We start from the raw sequence: 17,661 nt of genomic DNA on the forward strand, positions 1-17,661 counted from the left end.
ATTTCTTGCCAAGTTTCTATAATCAGCCTCCAAATGAACAGGTTTGCCTTGGACTGCCGTGGTATCTCACTCCAAGGGGAGAGCTGGGCCCAGCCTGGGCTCCATGAAACAGCATTTCTGGCTGAACCGTTCAGGAAAGGCAGTGGCAAAGCTGCGTTTGGGTTTTGATCCTGACGTCCTTAGCTTGGAGTCAGTCTCCAGGCTTCTGCTGAGAGGCCCCTCAAGCTCCCCAACTAGACTAGGAGAGTCTACTGAAATAGCTCTGCTACAGGCCTGACCACACTGCCCTCCCCCATGAGCGCCAGCTTAGACCTGAGACAGTCTAAGAAGATGGCTAATTATTCCCAGTGCCACAATCCATTGTTACAAGAGGAGGTTACTTTGGGATGTCAGGCTCAAGTTCCTGCATGGTTTCTTCTGATCCTCTGTAACTGTCCTCAAACATTGTCCCTGCAACGTGAAGTAAGGATGAGCAGTTGTTAGTGTACACTTAGAATCATATAACATGTTAGTACTGAAAGGATGTTAGGTCACCTAGCCCAGCCTATCATTTTATGGCTGAAGAAACAAAGCCAAAGAAGGGACATGATTGGCTTACATCATACAGCCAGGAGGAAATAAACAGAGGCCTTGAACCTAGGTCTTTTGACAATAGGAAGGGGAATATTTATCACCGTATCCCCAGTGTATCCCCAGTGACTTGTACAGACCAGCCCAGAGAGGAGATCTGATTACAATCTTTGAATCACAAACAAAATTCTACCTTATCTATGTGGGCCCAGTCCTTTATCTCCAGGTAGAGTTTTTATGTTTTTATTTTATCTAAGAGTTGAAGTATTTTCCATTTAACCCTTGACTACTACATATTCCATTTTGAAGAACAGGAAAAGAGAAATTTATATCCAAAAGAGATCATAAAGGGATAATTCTGTACATTTGAGGCATTTCCTAGAAAAGAAGTTGACAGTTATCATCGTATAGATTCTCGATTTTTAGGAAGGGTCATTGTTCACGGATTCAGTTTTCAGACCAGGAAACTGAGGAAAAGAGAGAAATTACCTTAACCAGTGGCATCTGGAGAGGAGAGCACAAAAGATAAATTATTGGGCAGTTCTCGATTCTGTAACTGACCGAAGAACCTAATTCTGACCATAGGTATGGGTCTGTGCAGAAGGGCACATTTCTAAAGCTTTCTGGCAAGGGCTTTGAAATACAATCTTCCTATGTTTAACTAAGCTTAGTCAGTGGTAATTATAATCTCACACAATAAGAAAGGAACAACAACAAAATAGGTACACCAGAGGAGACCTGGTGAGAGCGGACAGGTGGGTCAATGGGGTCATGTTTAGATATGGTCACCTGGCCCAGTTCAGTGACAAGTGATGTACAAGGATAAAGTGAAACTTCCACAGACCTACCCTGCTTCTGACCACTTGCGGTTCCCTCTTGAGAGTGGCTCAAGAATGTACAGTGAGAAAGTGGACTTGGAGGTTCAAAGAAGACTGTGGGTCCCAATAGTGTTCTCTTACCTGTTTCCCTGGACCCCCCGGCTTCCAAAAGTATCGACACAGATACTGAACAGATAAAGATGTTCAATGTCCTTCTGAGGAGTTAGGGTTACAGATGTAAAAGAAGAACTGAGCTTTCATAGCATTAGGACTAAACCAAACTTCATGCTTCATTCAGTGTAGCTCCTGTGTGCCTGTGCTTAAGGAGATGAGACCAAAGGGCAGTGAACGCAGATGCTTTCTTGCCTGATGGGTCCTGCTATATTAGGCTGTGAGCTGCTGTGGCTGCAAACGTGGATTATGCCCCTCTGTGAATCCTTACAAAGGACCTTCCCGGACCTCAGTGATGCTGGCGGTGCTATGAGTCACCCTGCCAGGCTAAAGATGGGCCTTCATGCCAAGAAAGCCTAGGGTAAGAAGTCAGGAGTTTGATCTCATGAAAACAGTCCTATCGTGTATCTTAAAAGAAGGGTAGTTCTCCAGAGCAGAGAGGTCCTCTAGAGCATCCTCTCGTCCCCATCTGTGGGAGACTCCAGATTTAATGAGGGCTCTGGTCCAGACACCTAGAGTTTCCCCACAAAGGCTCAGGAAAGTCAAGAGCAGAAGGGTAGCCTCAGTAAACCCACACACAGTAGCTTCTTACACACTCTCATTCCCTTGGTAGCCAGAGTGCTCTTAACCCAGTTCCTAAGGGCACCGGTGACAAAGCCCAAGGGTAGCCACCCAACTTCATGTAAGATGGGTGTCTTGGCACCACACTCCCCACACACACACCGCATCTTCTCACCTTGTCGGAAAGAGATGTACACCTGCCTCTCCTCAAACTCCTGGACCCGCCGGAAGTTGTTGACCATTTCTCTGGGGGATGGGTCATCCACATATGTGTAGTACAGAGCAGTCTCCAAAGCCAGCAGCTGCAAGGGGAGCAGCAGAAACATACCCCGTGGGCAGAGTGATGCTCTCTTGCCTGACCTCAATGGTGAAGAGAGCTCTGGGGCTTGGCAGGAGGCACATTAGAAAGCCTTGGGAAAGCCAGAGAACCGTGCCCCTCACCAGCAGGTCTCTGGTTGACTGGGCACTGGGTGAGCTGGTCTTTCCCCCCCTCCCAACGCTTGGAGGAAGGTTAGTGCTATTAGCTGCTGGGTGTCAGAGGGACTCCTCAACCTCCCACAGAAATAGTGTTCCTCTCATGGGCCTGATTTGGAACCCAGCTCTAAATTGGAGAGACCTAACGCTTATTCTGATGGTCTCATCTAAAGGAACAAAAAGAAGGAGGCAAGAGTTTCACAGGCCCTCTGATGACTGGTTCCACAGAATTTTCATACACCCACATAGATTATATAATCGGTTTCCAAGGCAGTTTCTAGGTTAGGGTATTACCGTTTCCCTGAACATTTCATCTCTTGATTCATCACATCTTTATTCCTGTCCGCCTACCTGTTGCCATTTATCTACATTACTCAGATCAGTAGCTCATAGTAAAAAAGAAGGAGCAACAGAGAGGGACTTCCTGGACTCAGGGAGAGGGCCAGGAGGGGCGGGGTGGGCCAGGAGCCCATGTGTGGCACTGCCTGGGCTGTGTCTCCTGGGCAGCCAGTTTTCTTCTTGATGAATTTCTGGGGAGCAGAGGGATGGACAGTGACCAGAAACTCCGGTCTGCCTTTGGGGCTTAGCTTTGTGGCCAATCAGTGGGCGATCCCACAAGCTCCCTCATCTGTTTACCCCTCACTTTCATCACCTGTAAGATGAGAGGGTCAGAGATGATTGCTGAGGACTTTGTGCCCCCAGTTTTGCACTAGACCTTGAGCTTCCTGAGGGCAGAGACTGTCGCTTACTTACCGCTGTAACCCCAGCCCTCTGGTTTGTTAAACCATCTAACTGGCTCCGTCTTTGTTCTGCCCTATAAAGGAACTGTGCTCTCTCCAGCCACAGAGGAAACACCATCCAGCCACTGAGGGAAATGTTAGGAAATGCCGCTTAACAGCTTGTTTGTAAGGAACTGTGGACCCAGGTTCATTTTCCTAGCTTGACTCAATAACTCCACTCTGCAACTCAGCCTGTCCTTTCTGCCATGCTGCCAGGTGCCTGTGATATTTGGAGAAGTTTGGCATAGCTGTCAATGAAGCTCTAAGTGAGGAAACCAAGTTATTGATGATGATCTGGGTGACAGCAGGGACCAAGATACCATGTGGTCTGTGACTCAAAAGGGCACGACAGTTACCTGCTCCTGGGAAATTTGCACAGTGTTCCGGAAAACTGTCCAGAGCACTGTGGGGTGGCAAGGGGGTGTGGTCAGGGACCCTTTGTAGCGGTAGTACTCATCGGGCCTCTCGGGGAGCAGCTCTTCAATGCTGAAACCTGGAATGAGCACCTCTTGGCCTGGAGAGACATGGTGGAGAAATGGTGTCAGACTTTCTCCCCACGACCAACATGCTGCTGCACCCATGACCGAACCTAGAATATGAACCTGCTCGCGGCATTCATTTTTCTTCAGGTCACATGGGAGTGACTCCCTCCTTCTCCAACAGAGGGCGAATATGCATCCAAAGACCCCTTACCTTTGTATCTTACATCTTGAAGGTACTTGAAGATCTTGTCATAAGACGGATTGAAGGAGCCTATCTGCAACAGAGATGGGGCAGGCTGAACTAGTACAATTGTGTTGGCTGAGCCTGGTTCGACTGCTGCTCAGGGAAGGGCTCAGCTAGGGGTATAGAGTTACCATTGCCAAAATCCTCTCTGGAGGATGCACTTTACCAGGACAATTATGAAGGATCCCTGGGCTGTTAGGGATTTGGGGTGATGGTCCTGTCCTCTTGCTTCTCAGGATCCAAGGTGCTGAGCACTCAAGGCACTGGGGCTTGTGTGTCCCAGGGCAAGGAATGTGGCTTGCACTCCTGATTATCAGGCTGTGAGCGGGAAAGCCACAACTACCATGTTCTCTAACCAGAACTTAAGGGAGCTTGAGTTCACACAAGCCAAGTCAGGCAAGCAAGCATGTTGAGAAATGAGGTACATGTTGTCTTATTAGGGAGAAACATGCAAGCAAATCAGGAAGCATTCCCATTTTCTGGAACTAAGGAAGTAGCTCACTCCAGGGTCCATGTAAAGAATGGAACTTGGATATCAGGAGTTGTGTAAGGGATTCAGATACCTGATGAGGCAGCACTGCATGATCCCCAACCCCAACCCCTACACTCAGGTCCTATCCAATGGGCAATTCTGAGCTTTATGCAACAGGGCTAGGAACGAGGCCTCATTTTTTCCAGTGTTCCAAAGGACATGCCCATTTCCGCTGCCCAGCTACAGAAAGTGCCGCCTCTAGGCCAAAAGAGAATGTACCCTATGGGGGAATACCTCCATCTCTAGAGGCAAGACACAGCCAACGAGAGTGGGCCATACACATCCAACAGACAGGAATTCATGGACTAAATGCTGAGTCTGATATCCTCCTGGCTTCCAATTTCACATAAAATCCCTTTAAACATCTTACCTCTATGAGAACAGCTAGGACGGCGAGGCCCTCTGACTTGTTACTGGCGCTGCTGGCGTTGGGGTACAGGTCTGAGTTATAGTGGACGATATGCAGCTGCAGTGGAAGAAAAGCTGCTCACAGGGGATGGACAACTCCTGAGAACCCTTGACTTTGCAGGAGACTCAAATCCAGTGGGGAGGACAGAACCCCTCTACCACTGCCCCAGGTAGATTAGGCCTCTCAGACCCTTTCCTTCATGGCCTCCCCAGTTTTCCCTTTTCTCTTAGTCCTCCAGACCAAAAACTCTACCAGGGCACACTGTCCATCTTATTCACTAATTGTATTCGTGTCTGATACGTGCTTGGAAAGTACTAGGTATACAACAGATATTGAATGAATGAATGAATGGGTTTTTCTACTAGCCACAAAAAAGCTTGGGTTCTTTGAAGGACTTCTCTCTTCTCAATCTTTCTTTCTTTCTACCTTTCCTCCTTCCCTTCCTTCCTTTCCTCCCTCCTTCTCTTCTTCCCTCCCTTCCTTTTTTCCTCCTTTTTTTTTTTTTTTTTTTTTTTAGAGTGGGAGAGAGATGGGGAGGAGAGGCAAAGAGAGAATCTTAAGCAGGCTCTACACCTAGCACAGAGCCAGATATAGGGCTCAATCTCAAGACCCTGAGTTCATGACCTCAGGCTGAAATCAAGAGACATTTAACCAACTGAGCCACTCAGGTGCCCCCTCTGATTTTTTTTCAACTTTATTCTGGAGCCTATGGGAAAATAGTCTCATGTAGCCTGTCCAGCCTCAGCCTGGCCTCTCTGCATTTGATCTGGAAGTAGTAGTGGCTGAGGCAGGAAACCTCCAGTGGTAACTTACTGTAACTGTATCCAGAGTAGAACTCCTATTTATCCCACAGGTGGAAAAAAAAAATCAGAGCATGGGTTTTACACAGATTTAATCAGCCATATTTTAAGATAGCAGAAAACAAGAATGTTACTCCCTGAATATAGGTTCTTACCTTTAAAAAATGAAATTCTAAGCTCATTTTTTTTCAAAGCAGGAATTACTTGTCATTATTAAAGTGAGGAGAAGAGAACTTCCCGAGAAATCTTAAATTTAAAAGTCTAAGTATTAAGACATTGTTATAACATATTCTGACGATGTTTAACCTAATTTTTAATCCAAAAGGTGGTGTCACCTGTCCTCCAAAAAATTGTATTAGTAGGTAGGTCTATATATATGATATACATTTTTGTTGATTCCTTGCCTCTTGGGACTATAACACATTGAGATTTTCTCTCTTTTCCTTTTCTTCATCTCTGTCTTCTGTGTTTGTAAATAGAATTCAAGCATATTTTATTGAATACAACTCAATGTTCTTCAAATTTAAATGAGCCCTTCTAATTTTTAAAAACTATACAAAATTATTTTTTCTTTTAAGTAGTCTTCTATTAAAGATTTCTTAGGAACTCTTACTTTACCATCTTTCCCTGTGAAGAATACAGCCTGTCATGTTGCCCATACCATGTAAGCTTGGCCCAGCTTTGCGAAATGGAGACTTGTATATGGCTAAACTCTATACCCTTATTTCTATAGCTGCCCTTTGTGCTCATGGTCTGTTTCACCACTTTTATTACTGTTTTCAGATTAAATCAAGAGAAGGTGAAGACTAACACAGACAGAACAGAATTCCCTGCCGAGATTAAGAGAGTCTTCTTTATAGGACTCAATCCAGAAGAACTGCTACACTTTCAGGGACACTCCATAGAGAATCTGCCACTTTGGGGTCACCTTGATGTATATTCCCTATTATAGACATGTATGGTCCACCTTCACCAGGCCCTTGGTGATGGATGTGGCTTATGAGCAGAAAATACAATAACTAGAAATATTTTTAAATGCCCAAACTCTCCCAGCCTACACCCTAACTCCTTCTTTATTCCCTATAGATAAGTAGAAGCCTCCACATTGCAATTAGCCTGAAAGAAATTGCAGTCCTGGAGGGTCAGAGATGGGTCTGGTTTCAAGTACGTGCACCTCCAAGAATGCCATCCTATTGGGCCGGAATTATAGCCCCTCCACACTTGTGACTCGACCTGTAATTAGCCTGAGACATTAAGCAGTTTAGCAGTAAAGAAGAGAGAATGGTCATGTCATTATTTACCGGCTGATCAGTAGCTTTTACCTCCTTGAATTTATTGCCCTGTACATGTTCAGAACCATACGCCCAAGTTCTATCCCGTGGGAGCTCTGAAATGGAGCAACTCAAGCATCCTGCGTCCCCCCTGCACACCTGTGGGGCAGGCACAATGCTCCACTCCTCCTGTTTTCGTGTGGCCTTTTGGGTCAGTGCTGCAGGATGACATGACATAACACAGTGCTGTGCTCACCTCCCAAACTATCCTGGTCGAGTCTGTCACCACGCTGATGTCCAGGGGATTGTAATGCCAGGCATCCCTCGGCTTGCGGCCAAGTAGAAGAGTAACCCTGGGTCCCAAGGTTCCAAGCATCACCCATGCCCAGGGGAAAGGTAAAATGGGAAGGGAAAGGCCTATGCAAATATCATGGCATGTGAAGAAAGACTGAGAAGTTTGCGGGAGCAATTAGCCCAGTATGATCCAGCAGTGGGATACATACAAAATAGTATATAGAACGGTCCTCCTAATGCATATTCTAAGATCCTAACTCAAGTCTAGGGTAAGAAGCTGCCCCAGTTGATGATACCTTGCGAACTCTAAGCTGTATTACACTGATCAGATCCTGATAACCAGGGTCATCCACTGTTTTTCCGTTGACTGGTGTACCTCACACTTCTAACAGGTTTGGCCCTTGGCCATAGGTGGCTCCATGGTATTGGAGCACATAGATGCCGTAGTCAAGATGCTATTATGTGTCTGAGACGACCTACGTCAGCCAGACAAGCTGGTGGGATCTTGATTTGTGCAAGCAGAAGGGCAATGTCTAGAAAAGGGGTATGTGCGTCCCTCTGCCCCCCTGGGAGCACTGCCTTCTGAGCAGCATTGTTCAGTAAGCGGCAGAGAGACAAACTCCCTGTGTTCAGGAGAGGAAGGGGACCAGGACACCGCAAATGAGCTGCAGGGTGGCCAGAGTGGCTCTACCCTCCTGTGCTGCTGACAGCACCAGGAGTGGGTATGGTGAGCCTAAAGGCAGTCCCTGCTTGTGCTCTGATCTTACCTGTCCACCAGCCAGGTGGAAGGGTGCCAGACTACCCACCGCCAGGCAGCCTCTGCCAGCCCCATGGCCGCACTCACCTCTGCAGCAAAGTGCTTCCCACTGACAGTGTGCTCGGAGCCATGTGGGTCATTCTGGTTCCCCCAATGCAGGTGCAGCTGTGTGGCAGTGTAGCAGGACCGGAGGCCCTGGAGGTGCATGTCCGGGGTCAGGTTCAGCCTCACTGTGGGGAGTGGAGCCTTCAGAGCCCTGGCCCGCTGAGCACTGCCTGAGAGCAGTGAGGGAGGCAATACCCGCCTGGGCCCAGACAGGAGGCAGGTGGACTCAGCGAGCAGAGAGACACAGCCTGAGGATCAGAAACTTGGGCTCTTCTGAGAACGGCCCCATTTCCCTAAACCAATTCTAGCAGCACCAACACCTTCTTGGCTCCCCTGGGAAAAGGATGGCAGGAGCATGAATACTAGACCAACGGGTGGGTGTTTTGTTTACACCTCCATGTATTACACACCCATCTATGAAGATAGAAGTTAATGAAGTATCTGCCAAACCATAGAATATAACAATAACAATAAAAATGACTATTTATGAGGCATCTACCATATTCCAGATCCCAACATACGTAATCTCTAGTCTTCACAATACACATCAATATGCCCATTTTCCAGACAAAAGCTCAAGGAGGTTAATATTCTTACCCAGAGTCTCATGACTTCTAAGTTAGGAGTCAAGCCAGGATTCAAATCCATGTTTGTCTGACTCCAGAGCCTGGGGGACCCCACAATGAACTGCATGGCTCCTGGAGTATTTGAGCCAAGGGACCAATGGGCTCAGGCCTGTCCGCTCCCCCCTCCCAAGAGATGTGCTTCTTCTGAGAGGTGCTGGCCTGCCAGAGCAGCCTCCGGCATCCCCTGAATGGTCCAGGCATCCCTGGGCTCCCCCAGACCCGCTGCCCGCTCCGCTTCTCCTGGATACTTCCGTCGACCCCCCTCCCTGCCGATGGAAGAGAGCAGGCCAAGGAGCTGAGGATGCTCGGACATCCCCTTGCAGATCGCACAGATCTCTCTCTCACCTGAATGGCCATCGTTGGTCAGTATAAACTGCTCGTTGGCAGAAACATTGTAGCCTTGGAACCCCAGGGGCACAAGGCTGGCGTCGTACTGGAGAATGTCACTATGCAGGTCTATCGGAGACTGTAGCATACCCCCACATGCCGGGTACTTCTTGGACCAGCTCTTTTCCCCATCGGGACCTGGAAGGGGAGATTCAAGCGCAAAGTTTAGTCGGTTTTCCACAAACGTTCTTTCCTCCCTTTCTAATCCTGTGTTCAATAGGATCCACTGCTTTTCTCCTCTTCATCCCCAGAGGGATATTCTTCAAAGCCCAGAGATCTCAGCTTACTCACTTGCTCTTAAAGTGATATGGGGAAAAGACTAGAGCAGACTCCATGCCAAGGACTAGGGCCCACCAAGCTCCATTTGAATTTTTACACTGTTCATATTTTGATACAGTACATAACCTCTCCACATGAAGACCTACTGATTTTCAACAATTTTGCATCTGTTTATGGAGTACCTATTATGAGCAGGAACTACTCAGTTTTGGGGCCGCCAGGTTGAACACAACAACAGGGCCCCTGCTTGCCCAAACTTGAATCCTCTGGGATGCTTCAGGCTGGAAAAATTGGCCACAGCTCCAGGGAGGTCTCTGGGGTCAGTGGAGTTACAGGTATGATCTTCCTAGTAGGAAACCCTGGAAGACATTGACATATCCACATCTAGAGCAAGTATAAAACCCCACCTGTTAGGGATGCTTGAAAAATATCAAGTAATTGGGGCGCCTGGGTGGCTCAGTGGGTTAAGCCTCTGCCTTCAGCTCAGGTCATGATCTCAGGGTCCTAGGATCGAGCCCCGCATCGGGCTCTCTGCTCGGCGGGGGGCCTGCTTCCCCCCTCTTCCTCTGCCTGCCTCTCTGCCTACTTGTGATCTCTGTCAAATAAATAAATAAAATCTTAAAAACATATATCAAATAATTATATGGCTGGAATCACAGAGCTAAGCGCAAAGTTTATACTGGGAGAGTGTGACAATACTACGAACTAATGCCAAACTACCAGTGAGCAGGAAGAGACTTAAAAAATAAATCCTCCAGGGCTCAGGCTTCTTGCTAACTACCGGGTAATTGTTCTTCCTCTGGAAATGGCAATAAACAATCCAATCCCATGTTCAGATAAACTTTCTCACTCCCACAGGGAAAAGAATCTTTAAAGAATGTAAAGCTGTGTTTAAAAGATTATCTCCTGTGGTAATTAAATGGATTTTCAGGCGGAGGTTTCTCCAGAAAAGCAAATAATTAGCATGTCATGGCTCGTTAGGGTAGAACCATGGTGCCCTGTGGGCTCTCTCCGAGTTGGGACCCAAGTTTCACCATCTGGGGTCCATCAGTATTTCAGCACCAGGAATGATAGTAACTGAAGCAGAGAGGAAATGAACACCACTTCTTCCAGGACCCCATCCATAGACAGCAGCACTATTTCACAATACACTGGCCTCACAGAATCCTGGCTCCTTACCCCTTGTTCTCTAACTAGGGGACTTCATCTGAGAGTAAGGAGAGTCAGAAGAAAAACTTGGTGTCCAGGTTCATTTAAAATGCTATGAGAAGTTGATCCGAGGTCTGGACATGCACAGTAGAACCCTACTAATTTTTCAGGCTTTCAACCTTTGGATATACCTTCTTGAAAATGTTAGAACTTGAAAGGATTTCAAAATGTCCTGTCCAACCTTTCACTGGACACCAGTTTTCTCACTTGCTCATGTCAGTCAGGGTCTTCACTGAGCTAGCTGTATTTTAATTTTGAAGACCTCAGACCCCTGGATTCAAAGCAGTTCAACTACACCAAGATGGCAGAGGGAGAGGGAGCCTGGAGGACATCAAAGTAAGACCATTACTCAGCTAAGGACAAAACCAAATTCCTTAGGGACAGCAGGAAGCCGAGAGGGAGCAATCCTGAGGTATCATGCAAACACTCAGGTCAGCAAGAGCGCAGCTACCAGGAACAAGCCTTCTAGAGTGAGGCCGCCAGCCTTTTTTCTGCTCACAGTGGCATTTGTACCCACAGCCAGGGTGGGAGAAGCTGCCAGCCATGCAGGAATGGAAAAACTCGGTGAGTAAAGAGGTACAGCAATGAAATGATTTCTCCTCGGATGCATGACTAAAGGGAACTGGGTTAGAAGGACTTTCTCTTCCCAGAACAGAGGTTCCAAAAGGTTTCATGAAGAGAGCATTCTGGTGCTAACTAAACCAAGAGCTCTTTGGGGATAGGAACATCTCATTTTGATCCCTGTGAGCTCACATTGTGATTAGGGCCACAAGAATAACAGACATTTGGTAAACACTTTGCCAAAGAATAAAAGATCCCACAGAACAGAGAGCTTAGGAAAAGGTTATCAGGAGGAATTTTTCTTTTTCATTGTGCCCTAAATACTCTTTATTGGAACTGACACTAAATTGGGTATTTGGGAGCAGGAAAGCCTAGGGATATAAAAGGCAGCAGAGCCAGTATTGGCAAAACCTTCTTCAGAAAGAGAAGCAGCTATGTTGGACCAGAAGAGTCCAGAAAACAAGATTTCAGCACCAGCCATCCCACCACCTCAGTGAGTGACCTTGAGCAAGTCACATTCCCTGCCTGAGTCTCCTTTACCCTTCAATCAAATGAGAGAATTGAACACTGTGTTCGGGAAGTTCCGTTCTGGCTCTCAGCTCCGAGATGGATGGAGATTACTAGGACTAAGCACCTCCACCCTCTGTATCAGGCAAGTTTGAACAACTTGGAGAGAGCTGCTCATGCCAAGGCAGCTAGCTCCCGGGCATGTGACAAAGTGCCTGCTGGGAAGGGGCTGTGGGACTAAGAGCACAGGGCACTGCTTTTCCCAGGGCAGGCAAGCCACCCACCTCAGGAACCTGCCGCAGTGTTAGCTGCCGTCACCAGGGGGCGCTTGTCTTGGATCACTAGCCACAGCCCTTTAGGGGCAACAAGGTCTAAAAAGCCTTTTCTACTCCTCCTGCTTTATTATCATTATTTGTAGTAGTTTTGGCCCTTACAACTCTATAGTATCAGCAAGGTAAAAATTGCACCATTATAGATGGTGCATTCAGGCTTTCATGGCCTGAAGCACCTCAGCCTGTGAAGGCCTTCAATGGCCTTCCCAGTCAGCCACCATGGTCAGCCTGGCTTCCCCATCATTATAGATGAAACATTGAGATTAAATGATTTGCCCTAATTAGGCCTTGGCTTAGTTACAGAGTTAACTTCCCTGGGTCACAGAGCCTCCACGGCCTCCTGTGTTAGTATTTATCCAGGAGATCTGGGGTATGCCTATGTCCTCCCTCCCCCGTGCTCTCCATGAAGGCAATGTTACCTTCACCCATGCCTCTCCGATGATGCCTGGCACAGAGCAGGCCCTTACCTGTTTACAGGGCCGTATTCTGATACTAAGTTTCTGCTTGTTCCTCTCCAGGGACACATGCCCCTTTATTAATCCCCCTAGCTTCCCAACCACTCCATATCATTTTTTTCTCTTCAAAAAAGAAAAGAAAACTTAGGTCACTTGCTCAGGTTCAAAATTTACCTTCCTAGCTTCCTAATTTACCTGCATGAGGATGTGTTCTGTTTGGGAGCATTCAGTGAGAAAGAAATCTGGTTTACTGCCCTGTGGCCTGGGAGATGACCTGCCAAGTATGGGGCTTCACAGCAGTTCATAGGAACCCCCTCCACCACCAGCATGATAGCCAGTGTCCCCTTCTTGCACGGTTGGGGACCTCGTCAGAGCAGCCTCCCATCCTTGTGGCTTGTGAGTGAGAGGGGTATGTGATGCCGTGTGGGTGGGCACCGGGGAAGCAGTATCGGGGTGTTGTCAGGAGACATCTTTCGACCCCCCACCCCTAGCCTCTGCCTGGGGGATGTGTGACTTGTTGCCAAAGTAACGCTGGCCTTTTGCAGGCAACCACAGACCAGACTGTGGCTTTTCAACTTGGTCTCAACTTTCACACTTATGCCAAGTGCCCTGGTGCCAGGAAACCTCACTTGGGACTGATTCTTCCATAAGAGGCATTCATTTCCAGCTACCGTAAACACTCCACTTTTCTCAGTTTTGACTTTGCCTTTTCACTTCATTGGATTCCTCACATGATCCCGATAAAGGAGATCATGTGTATCTCCCAGTTTGTTTTTCCAAACAAAGTAAAGCATTATTTCTTTCCAACTCATGTTTTTCTGCTTTAGGCAAAACAGAGTTGGGCCAAACTTCTGTTTTGAAATGTGACAGGACATTAACATGGCCTAGCTTAAAATGCCTCTTGTGATCTCCGACTGGGAATTCTGAGGCCCAGGGTACAGGATCCGCATTACCCAAGGACAAGAATTTTTTGTCATGGAAAATTTCAAATACGTACAACAGCAGAGAGAACAGCAAAATGAAACTCCACATCCCCCAGTTTCAACAACTAACCACTGGCAGAAACCAATCAGCCTCATTTGTATCGCACCCACTCTCCCCTATCCCTGGATAATCCTGAAACAAACCCAAATCATTTCCATCTGTACATACTTCAGTACGTGCCTCTAAAACATAAGGACTCTTGAACCCACCTTACCATTACCACACTTAAAAAGTTAACAGTTCCTTAAGGTTATCAAATCTCGTTGGAATTCAGTTCTCCAATTATCTCATCACTTTGTAATGGTTTATTTGTAACCTTCAGGATTCTAGTGAGGTCCGTATATCGCAGTTAGTTGACGTGTTACAGCCTAGATCTCAATTTGATGGCGGGATGCCTCATCAGAGAACCACTGCCCCCCCCCCCACTCCTTCTTCCAAGGCTCATAATCTCAGAGCCAGGTTGGCTCCAGTTGTCCTCACTTGGTCATGGAGTCCCATGTTTCCGTTACCACCACCACCACCTCTACCACCCCAGGACCTGCCCTCTTCTTGTCACACTGCGCAGGCTTCCTGCAGAGTCCCTGCCTCAGCCTTTCCTAAATTCACTGCCAGGCTCCTTCCTTGTTGAGACCAAGTTTAACCAGATGTCACCCTGCTTCGAGGCACAGCCCCACCCTGCCCCTCCCTTTCTCCGAAGCATGCCCTCCCCACCCAACAAAGCCAAGCGGGGCAGTAGCCATCTTTCATGGCCTGAAGCACCTCAGCCTGTGAAGGCCTTCAATGGCCTTCAGACTCTTCCCAGTCAGCTACCATGGTCAGCCCGGCTTCCCCACCCTCAGAACACACTGTGAACTCAACCTTCACAAATGTTCTTAAGGCTTCAAATGCTGTCCTCTTTCCCCTTCTCCTTTCCAAATCTTGTCCACACTTGAAGTCCATCTCAAGTCCTGCCAAAGCTACTCCAGCGCTTTCTCCTTGCCCCGGACTCCTTGGCCAGCCTCCTGGGGGTCTGCACGGCGGTACAGTGATGGGAATGCTCCTTTAAGCCAAGTGCATGACTGCTGTCTCCAGACCAGCCCCTCAACCTGCTCCAGACTAGAACTCTGTCTGCAGCTTTCAAAGTCCTTTTGAGGACTAGAGCTTTTTGTCACATCCCTTCCGCATGTCTGACATTGTGGCCCTTATGCAACATTTAAGAAATTGATTTGGAGGGTTTCTTAAGCTAGTTTCAGAAATCAAGCCATAAAGGGATGAGAGAAGAGTGTGTGTGGACATGTGCACGTGGTTATAGGAAAGTGAGGGTAACAAGAAGGGATTTGTTCTTAACGGATAGACTTAAGCATACTTCCATAGAGAAGGGAAAGGGAAAGAGAGAGGAAGGGTTGGATCCAGGAGAAAAAGGAGCCTATGGACGGAGTGTGGCCCTGAGAAAACAGTGGGCTGGGGAAGGTTCAGCCAGCAGAGGCAGAAATTAACTCTGGGCTATTGAGTGAGGCACTCAATGAATGTTCATCATATGGCTCAAGCAGAACACTGAAGCCTGCCTGGAAATGAAGCCCATGAAGTAAAAACCCAGTTAGAAATCCAGGAACTGGGGCGCCTGGGTGGCTCGGTGGGTTAAGCCTCTCCCTTTAGCTCAGGTCATGATCTCAGGGTCCTGGGATTGAGCCCCGCATCGGGCTCTCTGCTCCACAGGGAGCCTGCTTCCCCCTCTCTCTCTCTGCCTACCTCTCTGCCTACTTGTGGTCTTTGTCAAATAAATAAAATCTTTAGGAAAAAAAAAAAAAAAGAAAGAAATCCGGAACTCAGCAGGCCTATGAATCTGATCAGAGAGGATTGGCTATGGGAAGACAAGCCATCTGATTTTCCACATTCCACAATGCACCAAAGTGCACCAATAAGCCTAAAAAGTCAATGTGATTTTTTTAAAATGAACTTATATTTCACTACTTTCTTAATACATCTTGTGGTTTTTGTTTTTGTTTTTTAAGATTTTGTTTATTTATTTGAGAGAGAGAGCAAGAGAGAGCTCGAGCAGTAGGGAGTGGCAAGGGAAAGTGAGAAGGAGACTCCCCACTGAGCAGGGAGCCCAGTGTGGGGCTCAATCCCAAGACCTTGAGATCATCCTGAGCTGAAGGCAGACACAACCAGCTGAGCTACCCAGGCACCCCAATATATTTTGTGTCTTGTTTTAAAATTTAATTATAGAAAATTTCAAAGTAGGTACAAAAGTAAAGAGTATGGGGGCATCTAGGTGGCTCAGTTGGTTAAGTGTCTGAATCTTGATTTGGGCTCAGGTCATGATCTCAGGGTGGTAAGATCAAGGCCCACACTGGGCTCCCAGCTTGGAGCCTACTTAAGATTCTCTTTATCCCTCTCCCTCTGCCCCTCCTCCCCTCTCTCTAAAAAAATAATTAAAATAAGTTAAAAATTTAAAAAGTAAAGAGTATCATATAGTGGCCCCATGTACCCATCTATCTACCCGCAATGAGTTTAGTTTTGTCTATCCTCCTCCACTAGATTATGTTAATGAAAATCTGTGGATGCTTATCTAAGGATAAGAGGTCTTGAAAAATAACTACAATACGATTTTCACTTCTAAAAACTGTTGGCAGTAATTTCTTAATGTCATCAAATATCCAGTGAGTGTTCTGGTTTCCCCAGTTGTCTCATAAACTCGTTGAACGGTTTATTAGAATCAGGATCCAGAGAAGGTCCATGTATTGGGACTGGCTAGTATGGCTCCTGGCTTCTCTCTGTCTACAGGCCCGGCTTTCATCCCTCCCCTGTACTGGTGTGTTTACTCTGTACAAATATAGGTACAAACTTACTACTGCCCCAGGCAAATAATCATTGATGCAAGTAAATGCAGGATCGTTTTATTATCTTTTAACCTGTTTGCAGACATGGTATAGGGGTAAGTAAAAAACTTTTATGAGTTGAGTGATTTCTTATACACCTGGTACATGCATTGTAATCATAAAAGCACAGAGAGCTCCATAGAAGACAAGAACTACCTAATAACTGCTAGTTTCCCACTGGCCATGCTTTCTCACTGACTGTACGTCCTCTGTGCTCAAGAATAATTAACACTTCAATAAAAATATTGTTTGTAACTTGGACCATATCTGAGGAGTCTGGACACACACAAAAGCGCATTTGTGGTTATCCTATTTTGAGGTTGGTCTTTTCGGGCCTTTCTGAGTCGGTCCCTCAGATCTGCTGTTGCCCGTGACCTCTCCCTGTGGTCACATTCTCTGAGGTACCCTCTTGCCTGCGTCCATATGAATGTGTGCAGACAGCTGCCTCAGAACACGCCGTCAGACCAAAACCTGCTCCAGCGGCTAAAACTCTCATGGCAAGGTTTACATATTTTGAATGTTGACACACTTTTTTCTCGATCAACAGTCAAAGTTTCAGTCCAATAAGAGCTTTTGGTTATTCTCCCAAAGTTTGTTTTCTAAGGGGATCTGACTGTATAATAAAAATGAACCTTGTCCCAGCGTGTATATTTAAATGGAAGTGATCACAGATTGTATATCAAATTTGAATACACATTTAGGGAAATAGATTACATTTGTCATTAAAAATGCATACTCAGATGTTGACTAAATACTCTTCCTTGGAATGCTGCTTAATTTGGAAGTTCATTCATTCATTTCTTCAACAAATACCAGGCACTGTATTAGGCACCGAAGATGTGCTAGGGAACAAAACAGATCTGGTCTCTGTCCTCATGGAGCTTGCATCCCAGTGGAAGAGACAGGCAATAAATTGCAAAGAAACAAACCAATACGTAACTAAAATTATTCCAGTCTGCAATCAGTGCTGTGAAGGAAATAAGCAAGGATGAGGATGGAGAAAACAGAAGGATCACTGTGGACCAGATGCTACAGGAAGGCTTCTCGGAGGAGGTGCCATTAAAACAAGTCAAGGAATGGGACTGAGCCAACCATAGCAAAACCAGAGGAATGGCATTCCAGAGACGGGGCACAGCAAGTTTATAGGTCTTGCTGCAGCAGAGAGCTTATGTATTTTATATGCATGTGATGTT

General features: G+C 46.7%; 1 protein-coding gene across 1 annotated transcript in view; it reads right to left on the minus strand.

Annotated features, from left to right (window-relative positions):
- CA12 (carbonic anhydrase 12) overlaps positions 1 to 17,661 on the minus strand; it is a 56,196-nt gene that overhangs the window by 12,466 nt on the left and 26,069 nt on the right. Inside the window, exons 3-8 of the mRNA XM_047737905.1 lie at positions 9,239 to 9,418; positions 8,250 to 8,392; positions 5,002 to 5,097; positions 4,067 to 4,130; positions 3,730 to 3,887; positions 2,296 to 2,422 (exon numbers count right to left, since the gene is read on the minus strand). Of these exons, the coding sequence (XP_047593861.1) occupies positions 2,296 to 2,422; positions 3,730 to 3,887; positions 4,067 to 4,130; positions 5,002 to 5,097; positions 8,250 to 8,392; positions 9,239 to 9,418 (768 nt within the window). The remainder of the gene's footprint in view (positions 1 to 2,295; positions 2,423 to 3,729; positions 3,888 to 4,066; positions 4,131 to 5,001; positions 5,098 to 8,249; positions 8,393 to 9,238; positions 9,419 to 17,661) is intronic.

Source organism: Lutra lutra, chromosome 7, assembly GCF_902655055.1.
Source record: "Lutra lutra chromosome 7, mLutLut1.2, whole genome shotgun sequence".
Classification (NCBI taxonomy): Eukaryota; Metazoa; Chordata; class Mammalia; order Carnivora; family Mustelidae; genus Lutra; species Lutra lutra.